This window comes from Aythya marila (assembly GCF_965140915.1).
Source record: "Aythya marila genome assembly, chromosome: 1".
NCBI lineage: Eukaryota > Metazoa > Chordata > Aves > Anseriformes > Anatidae > Aythya > Aythya marila.
In genome coordinates, this window is record NC_139042.1 from 3,300,033 (window position 1) to 3,317,313 (window position 17,281).

Below are 17,281 nucleotides of genomic sequence, written 5' to 3' on the forward strand. Positions count from 1 at the left end.
GTCATACTGAAATCATCTAATTCTTTAAACAGACACACAGGAGATGAAATAGATGCTAAGGGGAGACCTCATTGCTCTATACAGCTACCTGAAAGAAGGTTGTAGTGAGGTAGGCATCGGTCTCTGTTCTCCGGTGACAGGAGATCAGACACAAGGAAACAGCCTCAAGTTGCACCAGAGCAGGTTTAGGACAGATATCAGGAAGAATTTCTTAATGGAAAGAATAGTTAGGCATTGGAACTGGCTGCCCAGGGCAGTGGTGGAGTCACCATCCCTGGAGGTATTTAAGAGACATGTGGATGTGGTGCTTAGGGACATGGTTTAGAGGTGGACTTGGTAGTGTTGGGTGATAGTTGGAACTCATGATCTTCAGGGTCTTTTCCTCCTGACTGATTCTATGATTCTCTCATTCTATGCAATGTATCTTCAGAAGCAGTGTGGATCATCTGGACTGAAGTCAGTGGGAGATAAGTGGCTTAACACCATTGGAAATATTTTTTTCTTAAGGATTTTCTTTTTTTTCTTGGGCAAAGTCCATGTTTTGTTCCTAGATTTGAACAGCCTGCCTTCCAAATGATTTATACACCTCAAGTCTGATGAACACCCACAGGGCCGCTCAAGTTAATCCCATGACTAAGAGTTTGGCTGGTTCAGGGCAAAGGGCTCAGCTCTTTGTCTTCGCTTTGCCGTGACATGACAAGACTTCCTTTGTCCCCCTCAGATCTTTGAATGTTGGAGCCTGGACCAGCTCCCAGGCCTGCTGGAGATAAAGGTGTTCCATTAGTTTCCATAGATATCAGATCAGCTCCTCAGGACTGAAAAAGCCAAAGCCAAGAATAGAAATCCCTTCTTCATCCCCAGGCCCTGCCAGTATGAAATCTAATAACAGAGATAAATCACTGGCAAAGTGGCAGAAAATGAAATTATGTCTGGAAATGAGATCTGAGAAAGTATGTCACAGGAGATTGTGTGAATTTAAATCTTTAATAATGGAAAATTATTTTAGGTGAGTGAAGCACTTCTCTGAAATAATTTATGAGCAGCTTTGAAGCCTCAGGCATGTACCTCTGCCCAAAGTCCTGGTCCGTGCTGAAATACATGGCAATATTCCCAAAAGCTTTGGGGAAGGTTTTGCTAATTGTACTCTTATTCATCTTGGGTAGAAGATCAGCCCTTTTTTGCACTTTGGGCTGCTGGGGACAAAAGGGAGTATTCATACCATCTAATTTCAGACACTTGCCTCCTTTTTATACTATGTGGAGAGAGAGGGCTTCTGTATGGGACAATTCTGAGACCACAAGCCAGGGTCTCTCTCTGAATCTCCTACCAAGAGAGTTTCTGTTCCCATGGGCAGCCTGTGGTGACCGAGGCTCCTGGGGTATGCATGTGAACACCCCGTTCAGCCATACACGCTGTGGTTTGCCTTTCTAAGCTCCAGTTTCACAAACAGCAATACATAGGCAGTGACCTGGGCCATGTCTTGGAGCTCCTCTGAAGCCTCTGTATTAATCCAGAAGGACAGCAGTGATACCTTCCACTTTACGATGGTATGATATGTTTCAAAATAAAACTTTCTCCCAATGAAATGTTGGTTCTGCCTCCCAACACCATACTTTCCCATTCAGACCCACTTTTTTGTTTTGTAAAAAGCAGAGGAATAGTCAAAAATTTCTGATGTTCAGTAAATGCTTCACTTCATTAGCCCAGGCCACCTAGTTCAGCTTGATATGGACTGGGAGACAAACACCATGTCAGCATCAGACCTTACTATCATGCTTTTAATCTGTCAGTACCCTTTTAAAGGAGTTAGTAGTTGGCCAAATTCTGATTTACCACAAGTTTACTGACTGCTGCTTTAACCTTGCTAAGCTACAGCTGAATGATGACAGCCAGGCATTATCAGCCAGTTAAGAAAAGATGTTTTGTTAACCTCACCTATTTTCTAATTAATGCCTGAATCTTTTAGTAGCAGTTGTCCACTGTTTTAATAGAAGAAAAAGCATATAAAGGTAAATATCTGTTAGCATTTATTTCTATAGTCTGCCATGCAATGGAAATGTACTGTGGATGTTGTACCAGATTCCTGGTTACATTTTTCCCAATCCTTTTATTTTGGGTTTAACTTTAATAACAGCTGTAGTTTAATGAGGCAGGTTTACATATGCTTTTCTGTTCCTAAATATGAAGGTCATGCTTTGGATCCTATTAGAAACCTTTATCATCTGCTAAGCATGGGTCAATACACATTCTCTCTCATATACTCTTGTTCTTTGTACCTTTTTTTTAATTAATAATGGACTTTGGTGGGAAGGTTCCACCCCCAAAAATATATATACAAAAATATATAAAAATACAAGCATTATTAGCAGAATAATTAAAACTACACTTTTACACAGCATTGACTGCTTGCAATCATTTGCAACAGCTCCTACCCATATAGCCTGCTTCTTTTACCTAGCTATTTAAGAGTATCTCTGTAAGTTATGATTGATGGAGATGTCTGTTTCTCTACCAATATTATTTATGGAGTGTCAGTGTTATAAAGGAGAGTCCGTGCTACCCAAGGAACAGCTGTGTTATCATTCAGAGAGCTATAAAGTTTCTCTAAAAGATATGATTTACAGAACTCTTAGTCTTAGCTACATGTTTGGCCAATGTATTTATGTAATATTTTTGAGTGTCTCTCTCGTATTGTAGAAGTCACTGGATTTATCTTTCTGTACAACAATGTGATTGTATTTTTAACATATGGTGAAGTGCTTTGAATTCTTGTTTAGAGTCTTTTAAAATACAGTTAAAAATCTGACTAAGGAAACATCTGTTTAATATAATTGTGAAGTATCTTTTCAATTGGCAGATTAGTGTTCTGACTGACATTGGCTTACAGTTTTCCTGATCATTATTTATAGCATGTTTGTTTTTTGTTTTGTTTTGTTTTGTTTTTCCATTCACTCGTATCATTCTGGCCTATATTCAATAGCATTTTGTGATACATCTTCAAAATACTTTCTAGAGATTGAAATCAATGGCAGCAATAGGAGAACATAAAATCTGCTGCACTGGCTTTGATCAAAGAGTTGTCTAGGCCAGTATTTTATGTCCATCGAGGCCAGAAATGCATAGTGTAAGTACAAGGCAAGGGTGCAGAGTGTCTTACCTTCTCTCAGCTTCCAGCAATGTGGTTTAGGAAAGCCCTGAGCTTGAGTGGTATCCCTGCATTTAGCAGTCCCAGCGGGCTTTTCTCCAATAAATATTTGCTTTATAACCTTTGCAAATGTTTGGCTCCTCGAGCTGATGGTCTAACCAAAGTGTTCCCTGCTGTAAACAGTATTTAAGGAACTTCATCAACGGAGGCCCCCCTGGTTATGCTCCCTATTGTGAAGAGAGGCTGCGGAGGACGTTTGCCAACGGGACAAGGACACAGCCACCCAGCTGGCTGGAACTGCAGGTATGAGCCCCTCCATCCCCTCCCCAGGCAGCTGGGGCTGAGGGTTGGAGCCTTTTGCTATCACAAGAACCACATCTCTGGCAGGACAGAAAGCAGCATGATAAAAAAAAAAAGCCTATTTCTCTCCAGAATTGTCAGGTGTTTCCAAAATACTGCATTCCCCTCACATGCCCCAGTGCATATTGAAGATCATGCCCTTTGCCAACATCAATACTTGTAAATTAAACGTATGTAAGAACATTCTCGGGCACTGAGGCCAGCTGGCATTGAGCAAGCCCCCGTGTATGCTAGGAATTCTTCCAGATGAAGTATGTAGGCAAAACATCTTCTAAGAATGGGCCCTGGGCATCACAGCTGCCCAAGCATCCTCAGGGACAGCTATAGTTGGAACAAGCCCTGTTTATGCAATATATACTCATTTTCTGTGCTGCTTTACTAGCATGGACAATTGTGCTTCAGAGCCCAGGAGCATTCCTGAGCATGCTTGGATTTACTAGATCAGACACTTCAATGACTGAATATATCATATATAAAAAAAGGAGATTTCCACGTGCTTCCAGTGGCTGACCATACATTATCCTGTTGAGAAGTACATTATAGAAGCATTGAAATGTAGTCAGTCACTAGGACCAGGAATTAGAAAACAGTTACCACTTGCTGGGGGGAAGACTACATAGGTAAATAGTCTAGATGGGGTTGAAATTTGCATACTTTCATAAAGTCTGGCTTTAACCCCGTTAGGCAACCAAGTCCAAGAAACCGATCATGCTGCCTGTCACGTTTATGGATGGGACAACAAAAACACTGCTGACGGACTCTGCAACGACTGCTAAAGAGCTCTGTAATTCTTTGGCCGACAAAATCAGCCTGAAGGACCGATTTGGCTTTTCGCTTTACATCGCACTTTTTGACAAGGTATGTTTTATTTTTTTGATCCTGACTAGCTCTATATAAGAAAAGGGAGGTTCCCCTTGCTGTTACACACCTTCCAGAGGGCAGAAAGAAGGACACTGCACTCTGAGCAGATGGCCAGCCAAAAGGTCAGGAAGAAACACATCTACTGTGCAGAGGCCAGCAGGATTTTCACAGTAACAGTCATACACTACAGCAGTGTTGCAGAGAGACTGTGAAATCTCCCTCCTCGGAGATATTCAGAAATTATTAACAGGAGAAGGCATGGAGCAACCTGAATCAAAGACGAGCCTGCTCTGAGCAGGAGGTTGGGCCAGAGGCTTCCAGAAGTGCCTTGGACATAGATATCTCTACGTAGAGATATCAGCCTTTAGATGAATTCCACCTTTTTCCTGTGCCCTGACTAGGTCTCTTCTCTGGGGAGCGGCAATGACCATGTGATGGATGCTGTGTCTCAGTGTGAGCAGTATGCCAAAGAGCAAGGAGCACAGGAGCGCAACGCACCGTGGCGGCTCTTCTTCAGGAAGGAGATCTTCACCCCCTGGCACAATCCAAGTGAGGACAACGTGGCCACCAATCTCATTTACCAACAGATCGTCCGAGGGGTGAAGTTCGGGGAATATCGGTGTGACAAGGTGAGTGTCCTCAATAGCTTCCAGTCTTGTCCAACTTACACCCTTGGCATGGCAAAGTATGCTCCACCAAAGGGGATGAGAAATCTTCCTCCATGATCACCTGCTAAGACTAGGTATTATGGTGTACACTTAGGAAACAGGAGCTGCAGGAATCAGATCCTCTTGGCTGGGAATATACCAGACTCTCCCATGTGCTACATGAGCACCCTCTCCTGTTGACTTTTGGTGGGAGAATGAATAGCCACCTCATCCATCAGCCTCAGTTTGGAGGGTTACAGAAACCCTTTAACCCAATCAGGAATACATGGCAGGATCTTGTTTGGTGAATCCTGCTAAGCTTTAGACCTAAGACAGACTTTTCAGGATACTCAGACCTGTGCTATGCAATATAAACACAGCAATACTCCCAATATCCAATATCGAGGGACATTGGCAGCAGAAACCTATGTCAAAAAAGTCTCTGTGAGCTTATAGAATTATTCCAGTGTCACTGAAATAAGCATCTCAAGAAACATCAAAATCTCTGACAGTGTCCATAACATATATTTTTTTGCTTGTGTTCAAAATCATCCAGGTGTCAAACTGAAGATACCCCTCTTCCTCATAACCCACGTGTTCTCCTGTGGACCAGTAGAGTCCAGGAACCCTGGGAACTAAAGCATCTTTTCCCATCTATATTGCAGGAACTTGTTCTCTTGCTCCTCATCTCCCTGTGCTATTATTATCTCAGTAGCTCTATTATTTCGTCCCAAAGTGCTTGGAATGCAGCTGAACCAAAGAAACATTTTACAGTTTTGCATTATGCACAGGTCCTTCGTTTGCTGGGCTTCTCAAGTTTCAAGTTCATGGATACACACAGTTTGCAACCACTAAACTCTGATTACCATAGCAAAATCACACACTGCTGCAGGCAACTGATGTTGCAGACATCAGAAGCAGACTGAATTTCAAGGAAAGACGGGGTAAATCATGTTCACGCACTACAGTACCTTGCGTTGTGCTGATCACTGAATGTGTTATAGCTCACTCATAGTGAGCATACTGATCAATTTCCTGAATTTTGGATGTGCAACACACTGGTGAAATTCTACTGAAAGGAAATTCTTCCCCTACAGAGACCTCCTTGAGGATGGATGTTGTGGTGAGTAGCCTGGTAGCAGCATTGAGTTGACTTGTTTGACTCCCACAGGAAGAAGATCTGGCAGAACTGGCTTCTCAGCAGTACTATGTGGACTACGGGTCAGAAATGGTACTGGAAAGACTGCTAAACCTAATTCCATCCTACATCCCAGACAGAGAGATCACAGCTTCGAAAACGGTGGAGAAATGGGCTCAGCTCATTATAGCTGCACATAAAAAGGTGGGACAATACATCACCTGGCAAGGGCCAAGTAGCTTCAGTAGCATCATGTGCCTTTAATCACATATCAGATGCTGTAGCTCAGCTCTTGGACTTGCCTGAAGCTAAAGCAAAGGGAAAAGGGAAGATTTTGCACTAGTCATATTCAGCATTATGTCTACTTTCAATGCAAGGTCTGACAGGAGAAGACAACCTGCAGAGATTCACTGTGAGAAGGAAAATGACACCTCTGGGGTTTCATTCCTGATAGACAGGACTGTGGTGTTACTCTTTGCAGTACAGTGGTGTCTCGTGTCCCAGTACTGATACTTTATGTGCCAGATGTTGTGTAAAACATCTCTGATGTCTACCTGTGACACCCTCCAGCAGATTAATCACCCACTTCCCATTACCACCATGAGGGTTGGTCATGCAGGTGTGAGGACTGGCACTCACTAAAAGGCAGGGGCCAGCTTCAGATTAAGACCCCTAAATGCAAGCATCTCCGTGTTTGCTTGGGTCTTGCCTCCCAGTTTTGCCAGTGGAAACCCAGGGTCACAATTCAATTGACTAAACATAGGTGCTTGGGCTGTTCCTGGTCCAGAAAGGCCTGGATCTTGCAGGTCATCCACCAGCCACCTGTCAGCCAGTTAGAGAAGTCTCAGGTTTCTGAAAACATCCTAAATGAAGCTAGCTGCCTGTGCTTAAGGGCTGTTGAGTATCTATTTCCAGCTAAAGGACTGCCGGGCTGAAAGTCAGGCACCCATATTAGGGAAACCCAAAGTTAGTTGAGATTAATCCCACCCAGACTTGTCACTCTAGATTCTTGCCCAGATTTGTCAAAGGCAAATTATTTCCTCAAGTGGGAACCAGAATTTTTCTAGGACTTTGTCCAACCTATCACTTGTTCCTGTAGGATTTTGCTTGGCCCTTAACATCATCAAGATATAAATTAATATTGATTCCAAGATCTTCAGATGGCATGGATTGGATGAGTTTCAAAGTAGTTTTGCTCTCTTCCTAGATATAACTGGGTTTGTGCTTCATGTTGGTTGTGGTTTGCTTTGTTGGTAGGGAATTTATACTCAGAAGAGGACAGACCCCAAAAAAGTCAAAGAAGAGGTGGTGGATTTTGCACGTTTCAAGTGGCCTTTGCTGTTTTCTCGGTTTTATGAAGCCTTCAAATTCTCAGGTGAGTCAGTAGAGCACATCCCTGGTGCAAGGGATAGTCAAAGGCAAAAGAAAGAGTTAGGAACTTCACAGACAATAAGACCTAATGGGCCATCTATGTGGTCTGTTTTAGATACATTATTTTTTGGTGCATCCTGATTAGCAATGGCTCAGTCTATGATTCTACCACTATTTTTCTTACTGAAAATAAATGATTTTTTTTTTTTAACATTGCATTTTCCTTTGAAATACACACAATATTTTATATCGTAAGACCCCTCCTGAACTGATTGTTTGTCTTGACTTCAATCCAGGGCCAAGCCTCCCTAAAAATGATGTGATTGTAGCTGTCAACTGGACAGGGGTGTACTTTGTGGATGAACAGGAGCAGGTTCTCTTAGAACTCTCTTTCCCAGAGATCACAGCTGTGTCAAGCAGCAGGTAAGGAAGAATAACTTTAGCTGGTGATCTTACCCTAAAGCAGTCTTTTCCCAGGCTTTGCCTCTTGAGCCCATTGTATTTCCTGTTTATATCTTCTCTAAAAACATATCCCAGAGGGGGAAAGCTGCAAGGACAGAGTTTCACCTTGGCCACCATTAAAGGAGATGAATACACTTTCACCTCCAACAATGCAGAGGATATCCGGGACCTCGTGGTGACCTTCCTTGAAGGACTAAGGAAAAGATCCAAGTATGTGGTCACTCTCCAAGACAACCCAAACCCTGGTAAGTCAGTAGTCCGATCCAGTGGCAAACATGTAGGCATATTATTTATTCCAAAGGGATTTGGGGAAAAAAAATAAAAAAATAAAAATACTAATGGTTGTTTTTATTGCAGTGGGAGAAGAATCTGGGTTCCTCAGCTTCCTGAAAGGAGACCTCATAGTTCTTGACCAGGACACAGGAGAACACGTGATGAACTCAGGGTGGGCTAACGGGTTCAATGAACGGACCAAGCAGAGAGGGGATTTCCCAACAGATTCTGTCTATGTCTTGCCAACAGTCACCATGCCTCCCCTGGAGATCGTGGTGAGTTGTCTTACACACAGCAGAGCTTGATACAAAGCCCGAGGAGGTCAAAGCCTTCCTGAAGAGCTTAGATCTAGCCAGAGGCTTCCTGACAATAACGTGGAAACCAGTGTGGCAGAGAGAGGTGGCAAGTTGTCCAAGTCAGAAGTGATCTGTTCTAGTAGTGTCTCAGCCTTTCCTCTGATCTTTTCACTTTGAAGACTTATGGCTTGAAATATCCATGAACCCTGCTACACCCTCCAGCTGGCCTGATTAATTTCCACTGTATTTGGGGTTAGAGGAAGCCGCTACATTCACATATGGAGCTGTAGGATCCAAAACACACTCTCCTCATTAGGAAATGATCCACATGATGGAAATGTTATTCTTTGTATTAGTGACTGAGAATGGCACAAAGAAATGACATCTGCACAGTACTTACTGCCTATTAACTGGAATTAGTGGGTTACTCTTACTCACTCACAGATGGTCTTTTCATTTTTTATCTGCTTCCCTTCTCTGGATGCTTCAAATATATATTAATTCAAATATATATTAATATTTATATGAAACATATTAGGTGACAGAGAACTTTTCATCCCACAGGCACTCGTCACGATGACCCCTGATCAACGACAAGACGTTATCAGAACCTCCCAGATGGCAATTTCAGACAGTGAAGAGAGGGTGAAGCCATACACTTTGGAGGAATTTTCCTATGACTATTTTAGGTGATTTTTTCAATCTTTTCAAAAAAATGCAGGAGGAGGAATCCATCTCCAAGTAGCTTGGGAATCAGGATTTTTTTTTCACTGCTGGAAAAGACTCTAAATATCCCTTTGTGTGATTCTATACAGCCACAGCCTCCAGTTTGGAATATGGTATATGGGTTATAAATTTTCCACAGACAAGGTTTTATGAGGGATTTCTTAATTGTCTCAGCAGAGCTTTAAAGGTGTGAAATCTGACATTATGTGGGAGGCTGTGCTTAGAGGTCTAGTATTCCTTCCCAGTGATCCCATACCCAGCCTGATACCATGTAGGCAGCAGGTGAATTAGACGGGGACATTTTCCTCTCAGCTCCAAAGCATGCACCACTGCTGAATGCAGCTTACCAGACTGATCAATAAACTCCTACTCCTGTTCAGAGGGGTTGGCAGTCCATGGAGACAGACCAAGTCCTGTGAGATGTCTTCACCCTGGTGGGTTCGTTCTGTTGGGCAATATTCTTTCATTGTTGCTGCCCATCTCTCTCACCACCCACTGCCATCACTGCTCCTACTGTGGTTAGAAGTTTTTTTTTTGATAGAGAAGTTTTCTTGGGTGTCAGTGATTGGGTAGGGTCTAAAAGGGACTTTTCTGAGCCCTAGGAAAGGAAAAAATGGCTATCTTTAGGTAGAACTAGAGATGGATACTCTATAAAACTGTGAGTAGCCACTTGGTGTAAGAGTTCTTTATTCTGGTGTTGTGAGCAACCAGGTGAGGCACTTGTTACACACAGTCCATTTTATCCCTGTAACCTCTCTGCCTTTCCTTTTGCTTTGCCTTTGCCATCAGGCCACCGCCCAAGCACACCCTGAGCAGGGTCATGATCACCAAGAGCCGTGGGAAGGACAAGCTGTGGTGTTACACCCGTGAGCCCATCAAACAGCCGTTACTGAAGAAGATCCTGGGGAGCGAGGAGCTGTCCCAAGAAGCCTGCATGGCCTTCATTGATATCCTTCCACTGCCTGGGGCAGCTCTTGGGCAACAGGGGTAACAAGCAAAGGGCTGAGCAGGCTCTTCAGAGACCCAAGTAAAGCCCATAGAAAGGTTTCTGGTCCCTTGTAAGGGCTTTGGGACCATGTAATGGACTTGGAAATGGGTATGATCCCAAAATCTGTATTTGAACATCCTTGAGATCTGAGGGGTGTCTGTACTTCTCAATAAGTAAGGTCTTGGGAGCAAGTTACTCAGTCTTGCAGGTGCACATTGCTTAGTGGTTAACTCAACAGTTCTGCTTTGGCTTGTTTCAGCTCCCCAGGATGCATCTGCTGTAGAAGGGCACAGACCTTTATGACCATTATGGTTGCAAACTCGTCCTCACGGCCTCAGGGACAGGGTTTGATGGCTGAGTATCACTTTCCTGGCGGAATAAAGACAGCATGGGAGAAAGAAGCTGAGTACAAATATAAACCCAACCTGTGAGAGTCGCCTTTGTACTTTGGTGGGGTTTTGCTCTAGGATCCAGACTTTAGTTTAAACAGTTCTGTTGGTACAAACCTGGTACTGATGCTACCACTGTTACTGCTGCTACAGTTTTCCTCCTAGCAGCAAATAACAGCAGTAGTAGGAACTAAAAGGACTGGTAAAAATTAAGAACATCTGTAATTTTATCATTCTTCTTTCCATGTCAAACACATTTATTCAGAATACTGTGACCGGTTGTCCTGAAGAACAGGTACTATATGGTGAAGTGGTGAAGGTCATCGTTCGGTTTATGTTACCACAGCTCCACTGCTGTCTGCAGAGCTCTGCCTCATGACACCAGCTGAAAATTTGGTCTTTTACAGTGGCACCACTGTATGTGATCAGGAAACACAGTAGTCACAGAGCTTTCCTAGGCCTACATCCCAATGCCAAAGTGGTTCTTTCCGACCTGAGATGATGCATGAAAAAGGGAGAGAGTTCACTGGACATCTCCTAAAGAAATTTAAAGCCTTACCACAGTGCCCCCTCCACCAAATTACAGACACGTCTGTAGTCAAATGTGGGATGTCTTTTATCACATCATCAACAGAAAGGCTTTTCCAAACCTCCCACTTAGCTGATCCTTGACTCCTGCCTCCCACCAGTGCTGAAGTACATGGGTGACTACCCATCCAAAAGGACCCGCTCAGTCAATGAGCTGACAGACCAAATATTTGAAGGTGCCTTGAAAGCTGAGCCTCTGAAGGATGAAATCTACTGCCAGACCCTGAAGCAGCTTACAGACAACCACATCAAGTAAGAGTCATTGGTTTTGCTTGGCCCTAAGGCACTAGCTTCTGTTGGGCAAAGGAGGTCTGGAGTCTAAGCGTGTCTCCTCCCTTCTAGCTGAGAATCACCCACCCATGCCAGAGAACAGAGCCATGTCCATGCTGTAAGTAACTTTTTCTCTCCTGGATGTCTCCTTGTTTAGGTACAGTGAAGAGAAAGGCTGGGAGCTGCTGTGGTTGTGTACAGGCCTTTTCCCTCCGAGTAATATCCTCCTGCCCCATGTCCAGAGGTTTCTGCAGTCCCGAAAACATCACCCATTGGCAGCAGACTGCATCCAGAGACTCCAGAAAGCCCTAAGGTACAGCACCAAAAGACCTCATCATCCTGACCATGTCACAGCATCCAAATATGCATTAGAAATTACAAGTAGGAGATATTTTGGTAGTAGTTGTTGGGACAGTGAAAGCTCACAGCCTTTCTCTGCATTCAGCCAAGCTGAACTAAAAGGACTTTGGGTAAAGGATGAAGCTGTGGCACTTGCCTCTCCCTGTTTTGCAGGAATGGATCCAGAAAGTACCCTCCCCATCTCGTAGAAGTGGAAGCCATTCAACACAAAACCACCCAGATTTTCCACAAGGTTTACTTTCCTGATGACACTGATGAGGTAAATGGAATGGAAGGAAACTTCATTTTTGTCAGGATGGCTGTCGATTTCCTTATTAAAATCCCAGAAAAGGCTACTGTTGTTTCTGAATCAGAAAAATTCAGCCTTCCCAGAAGAGTCTGACACAGAGCAGTGTCAGAAAGATCCATCCTTATCTACCCTGATGAGGCAGGATAGAAGACTGGAACTCAGGGGTCTGATTTCCTGCAATTCACCTTCTCCAGATATGGGTGCTGAGTCAGCCTTCACTGCAAATTTTGACCCCAGGAAGAGGGAAACAGGATGTTCTCATCTCCATCCATGCCCTCAGTGGTTCACAGGCCTTGGCCATCAGTTATTTGCAGCCTCGACTGACAGATATATTCCACCAAACCATACCCAGGGACTGGGCAGGGAGCTGGCAAGCAGGAAACTAAAATTATTCCCCGTTTTGACCTGAGATGACGCAGAAATCATAATATCTGTGCTCAGGAACCTTTCATTAATCATCTTAGACATTAATAAGGCAGGTAGATAAATTGAGGCTGGGGCAGATAGGCATGTCCTTGCAGGTACTGTTCTCTCATGCTACTGATTAGTCTTCCAGTGAGGCTTGCCTGCTCCTCTTTTCTGTCATGCCCTTGGGCACAACTAAATTCTTGTATTTCTAAGGGAGTTTATATGAAAAGCAGTGCACACCCACGAAGGGAAGAGGGTATTCTTCTCCAGTAGCTGTGTGTGTGCCCATGTTTTTCTGTAACGGGGTTTTACAGATCTCCTGGGACTTCTTATCACTCTGAATATTTTTTCTATGTGACCAGTAATCCTTCTTTGTAGGCATTTGAGGTGGAGTCCAGCACAAAAGCCAAGGATTTCTGCCAGAACATCTCCAACAGGCTGCTCCTAAAGTCCTCCGAAGGCTTCAGCCTCTTCGTCAAAATCTCTGACAAGGTGAGTAGTCCACACAGATGGTGCCAAAGCACTCAGTTCTTCACAGCAATCATCCCAAAAGGCTTAAAACACAAACAGGCAAAGGTCTCCTGTGTTGAGAGCAGGTGGCTTTAGTGCCTGATGATAGCACTGTGGCAGCCTGTTGTGTCCTGCTGACTTAGGGATCCAGGCAGAGCCATCCTATGTGCAGGATCTCACACTAATTGCAGCCCAGTGCATTCCTGGGTGATCCAGAGTGGTGCAAGAATAACTCTTTTTTTGCCTTTGTTGTCATTTTTGTCATTTTTTGCCCAAAGAGGTCACTGCATTGTGAATTAGATGGAGCCAGCCTGGTCCCCTCCAGGTTGCTGTTCCTGTGATGCTGCATTGATTTGGGGCAAAGGAGATAGGATCCATCAGGAGAAAGAGGTAGAAAACTCAATGTTGCTGTGATTGTGTCCTGGTTTTGGCTAGTTTATAAGGACTAAGAAAAATGTGCAAGCTTAGAGCTGCCTGGGGCAACTGGAAGAAATCTACAGAGATAGTCATCAGGAAGGGAAATGAATTGCTCCAGGGAAACAGGAAGGTGCAATAAGGATTAATGGGTGGAATTAGAGCGAGGTGTTGGCAACGGCTTTCTGGCATCAGCAGTTTGTAGCACAGAAGTCTAATTGAGACAAAGCAGTGAGCAACAACCATAGGAGATGGGGCAAGAGCCAGCCCTGCTTGTGGCCTCTCGCTGCTTCCTCAGCTTTTGTAACCACGTGCTGTGCCCCCAGGTCATCAGTGTGCCCGAGGGCGATTTCTTCTTTGACTTTGTGAGACACCTGACAGACTGGATAAAGAAAGCAAGACCAGCAAAAGATGGTAACAGTGACTTTTCTCCCTTTTGGGTCATGCACAGCCCTCCTTGAGCCCTTAGCTCTTAGCTCTGCTCCCTGCTTCCTTCCACAGGTATAGTGCCTTCCCTCACCTACCAAGTGTTCTTCATGAAAAAGCTGTGGACCAACACAACGCCTGGAAAGGACTCGATGGCAGATTCGATCTTCCACTATTACCAGGTGCTCTGGGAACCTGAGGCAGAGACTTTGGGAAGAATTAGGGTGGAAAGACTGTGTATGTGCAGATGCATGAAGTTTTACCTTAAAGAGAACAAAGTCCTGCCTTGAACAGAGAGCTACGAAGAGCAGTTGGGTTGTATGGCAAGGACCAGGCTTCATGCATTGTAGGGCAACCAGCTCAGATGGGATTTCGGACAGATGTTCTTAAGCAAGTAGCAAGAAGTGGGACTCAGTAGCACTCAGCGTTAGCAGTGGGGACAAATTCACAAGGTTTTCAGCTCCTCTGTTCCTGGACATGAGCCGTGATGGTCCCAGCAGCAAGTCAAGAAGCTGCAGCTCTTCTGCACTTGTTTCTTCTGACAAAAGACACCTGCATGTCCCAAAGCTTTCTCATACACCCATGCAAATACACAGATATTCCCCATTTTCTTGCCTGGGTAAAAAGCAATTGTCCCAATATGACTATATCCACTGATGCTTTGATAGTTACATGACACATTTTCAAGCATCTTTCCATAATGGGGGAATAGACTGAAAAAAAATGAGAAGGAAAAATAAAGGGAGAAAAATCAAAAACAAAAACATATTAAATTCCAATTGTCCATTACTAGGGTTGGATTTTCGGCAACGAGGGAGGGTGAGCAAGACTGTAGGTTGACACATCTGATACCTAGCACAGGGACCACCATGTAAGACGAGAATGTTTCAGGACAGAAAGGATCTTTAGACATCAAGTGTGGTCTCAGCTGAGCAGCTGCCTATCCACCACACTCGGTACAACTACTACGAGTGTTCCTAAGGCAGAGCCTCATATCCAGGAGCTGGAGACGTCCAAAAATGTGATTTAGCAGCAGAGGGTGAAGGTCTGAGGCCACCCCCTCTATTTCTGAATGTTTTTTTTCCACATACAGGAGTTACCAAAGTACCTGCGTGGCTACCACAAGTGTACACGGGAAGAGGTCCTGCAGCTGGCAGCTCTCATCTACCGGGTGAAGTTTGAGGATGACAAATCCTATTTCCCCAGCATCCCCAAGCTTCTGAAGGAGCTGGTGCCTCAGGACCTCGTCCGGCAGCTCTCTCCAGATGATTGGAAACGGGTAAAACGGCAGCTTTAGTCATAGGTCAGGCTTGGTGGGGGGAATCCCAGCATCTTGTGTGATTTGTCTGATGTTCAGTGCTGAAGTCAGGTTGCCAGAAGGAGAGACCCATGGTCCCTCTTGAGCTTTAGCAGAGCCACAACTTCTCCAACAGAACCAAGAGAAGGCACTGTACATGTGTTTAGACACACGCACACATTGCTGTGGGCTGTGTGCTGCACATTGCTGTGACTGTAGTGGTGGCTGCAGTGCTGTATGGACACCTGCTAGGGGATGGTCTCATGTAAAGCTTTGTTGTTGAAGGCAGACTGCTGAGCAGAGAGGCAATCCTCCCTGCTTTACACAAGGAGACCTGTGGCACAGGTACAGACAAGACTAGGCCATAATGGAATGTAGATGTCTCACTGCCAAGAAACAATCTAAGTCCTTTCCATTTGCTGAGACTTAGACTTGTATCTTAAACTTGGGACTTTCTTGGCCCAACTAATACTTACTTGTTCCAAAAAAAACCTTGCCCTCTGAGAAGAGCTAATAGGCAGGAAGAACTGATCACAGGTTCACCATATGCTGTAGTTTGTTAATGAATCTCAGTGAAAACCCATGAAGCAATTATGGTTTCTGGTAGGATAGTCCGTCTTTGTAGCATGATGCTCCTTTCCTGCAAAAACCCTTGGTTTAAGGCAGTGCAAACCTTCCAGCTCTGCTGTCCTCTCTGTTGCAGTCCATCGTGGCATACTACAACAAGCACGCAGGCAAAACGAGAGAAGAAGCCAAGCTTGCCTTCCTAAAGATTATCTTCAAGTGGCCTACATTTGGATCAGCATTCTTTGAAGTGAAGGTAAGTGAAGGCACAAGGCACACCTGCCCTGCCTGGGGGTTCCCTCGCAGCTTTGAGCCAATATCAGAAGTCCCATATCACGGAGGGGTTTCAGGTATGAGGGGTTGTCGCAGTGCCTCGATTGGAACAACGCTGATAAGACAGGGAAAGGATGTAATCTCTCCATCAGTAAGGGGCTGAGATATTCATTTATGGCTGCACTATCTTTTTACAATACTGGGGCGCATTGCAGAGCATCCACGTATCTCAGTCCTCTTTGAGTCTAACCTCACAGCTTTACTGTTGAGGAGGCGAGAGCCATTCCCTGTTTTATGAAGGCAAAGGGGAACGTAATTTTCACACACCTGCACACACCGTGAACCCAATCCAGACCATCCACCATGGCACCAAGTTCCTATCACAGGCAGGAGAGGCCAGTAGTGATGAAGTCCAAGAATTCTGGACACCTTATTGCAACATCCCATACTCAGAGACCATACAGTAAGCATGGCCTGGAAGCATGATGCTGAAATTGTTCGTGATATCCTTGAACTTAGGCACCTTAATTTCTGTCACGTTCATTAGATGGCATAGAGGATCTGAATAATATCCTGTGATTTTTCCACCCAGAGTGATTTGGCTGCCAAATGTAAATGCAAATGCTGGCAGAAGATACTGGGTGAGGAAATAGGAAAGGGCCTGGTTTAGCACGACGCTTCCCCTAACCAATTCATCTCGTTTCCAACAGCAAACTACAGAGCCAAATTATCCAGAAATCCTTCTAATTGCCATCAATAAGCATGGAGTGAGCCTCATCGATCCCAAAACCAAGGTAAGCGAGACTGAGGTCTTCACCAGGTGCTCCTAAGCCAACTCCCAACCCCTTGCAGAGGTCATCCCAAAGGCTGTGTTGTTCCACCAGCCACATGGACCTTCCAGTAGAGCATTCCTCCACAAGAATAGGGGACCCACAGTCTTCCACTTCACTGCTGTTCCTGTGAGGCTGTGGCATATTCTCATTTCAGCAGACATCCTTTGGTCTGCTTGAAGTGAAAGGTCCCCACAGCTCTTTATAAAAGCTGAGGCTCTCATGTGTTGAGTTTGAGTCTTGTGTTCCCACCAGGATATTCTCATCACTCACCCCTTCACCAAGATCTCCAACTGGAGCAGTGGCAACACCTACTTCCATATAACTATCGGCAACCTGGTGAGGGGAAGCAAGCTGCTCTGCGAGACATCCCTGGTAAGGAGTGTTAAAGATTTA

At 44.6% G+C, this 17,281-nt stretch overlaps 1 protein-coding gene across 2 annotated transcripts in view; it reads left to right on the forward strand.

Moving 5' to 3' along the window:
• MYO7A (myosin VIIA) overlaps positions 1-17,281 on the forward strand; it is an 86,693-nt gene that overhangs the window by 67,088 nt on the left and 2,324 nt on the right. For both annotated transcript variants that reach the window (XM_082766185.1, XM_082766186.1), the window contains 20 exons: positions 3,329-3,448; positions 4,190-4,363; positions 4,768-4,995; positions 6,185-6,355; positions 7,409-7,526; positions 7,819-7,945; positions 8,060-8,229; positions 8,342-8,532; positions 9,118-9,242; positions 10,069-10,226; positions 11,343-11,496; positions 11,672-11,827; positions 12,028-12,133; positions 12,950-13,063; positions 13,822-13,909; positions 13,997-14,103; positions 15,015-15,200; positions 15,922-16,038; positions 16,766-16,849; positions 17,141-17,260. In XM_082766185.1, the coding sequence (XP_082622311.1) occupies positions 3,329-3,448; positions 4,190-4,363; positions 4,768-4,995; positions 6,185-6,355; positions 7,409-7,526; positions 7,819-7,945; positions 8,060-8,229; positions 8,342-8,532; positions 9,118-9,242; positions 10,069-10,226; positions 11,343-11,496; positions 11,672-11,827; positions 12,028-12,133; positions 12,950-13,063; positions 13,822-13,909; positions 13,997-14,103; positions 15,015-15,200; positions 15,922-16,038; positions 16,766-16,849; positions 17,141-17,260 (2,814 nt within the window). The remainder of the gene's footprint in view (positions 1-3,328; positions 3,449-4,189; positions 4,364-4,767; positions 4,996-6,184; positions 6,356-7,408; positions 7,527-7,818; positions 7,946-8,059; positions 8,230-8,341; positions 8,533-9,117; positions 9,243-10,068; positions 10,227-11,342; positions 11,497-11,671; positions 11,828-12,027; positions 12,134-12,949; positions 13,064-13,821; positions 13,910-13,996; positions 14,104-15,014; positions 15,201-15,921; positions 16,039-16,765; positions 16,850-17,140; positions 17,261-17,281) is intronic.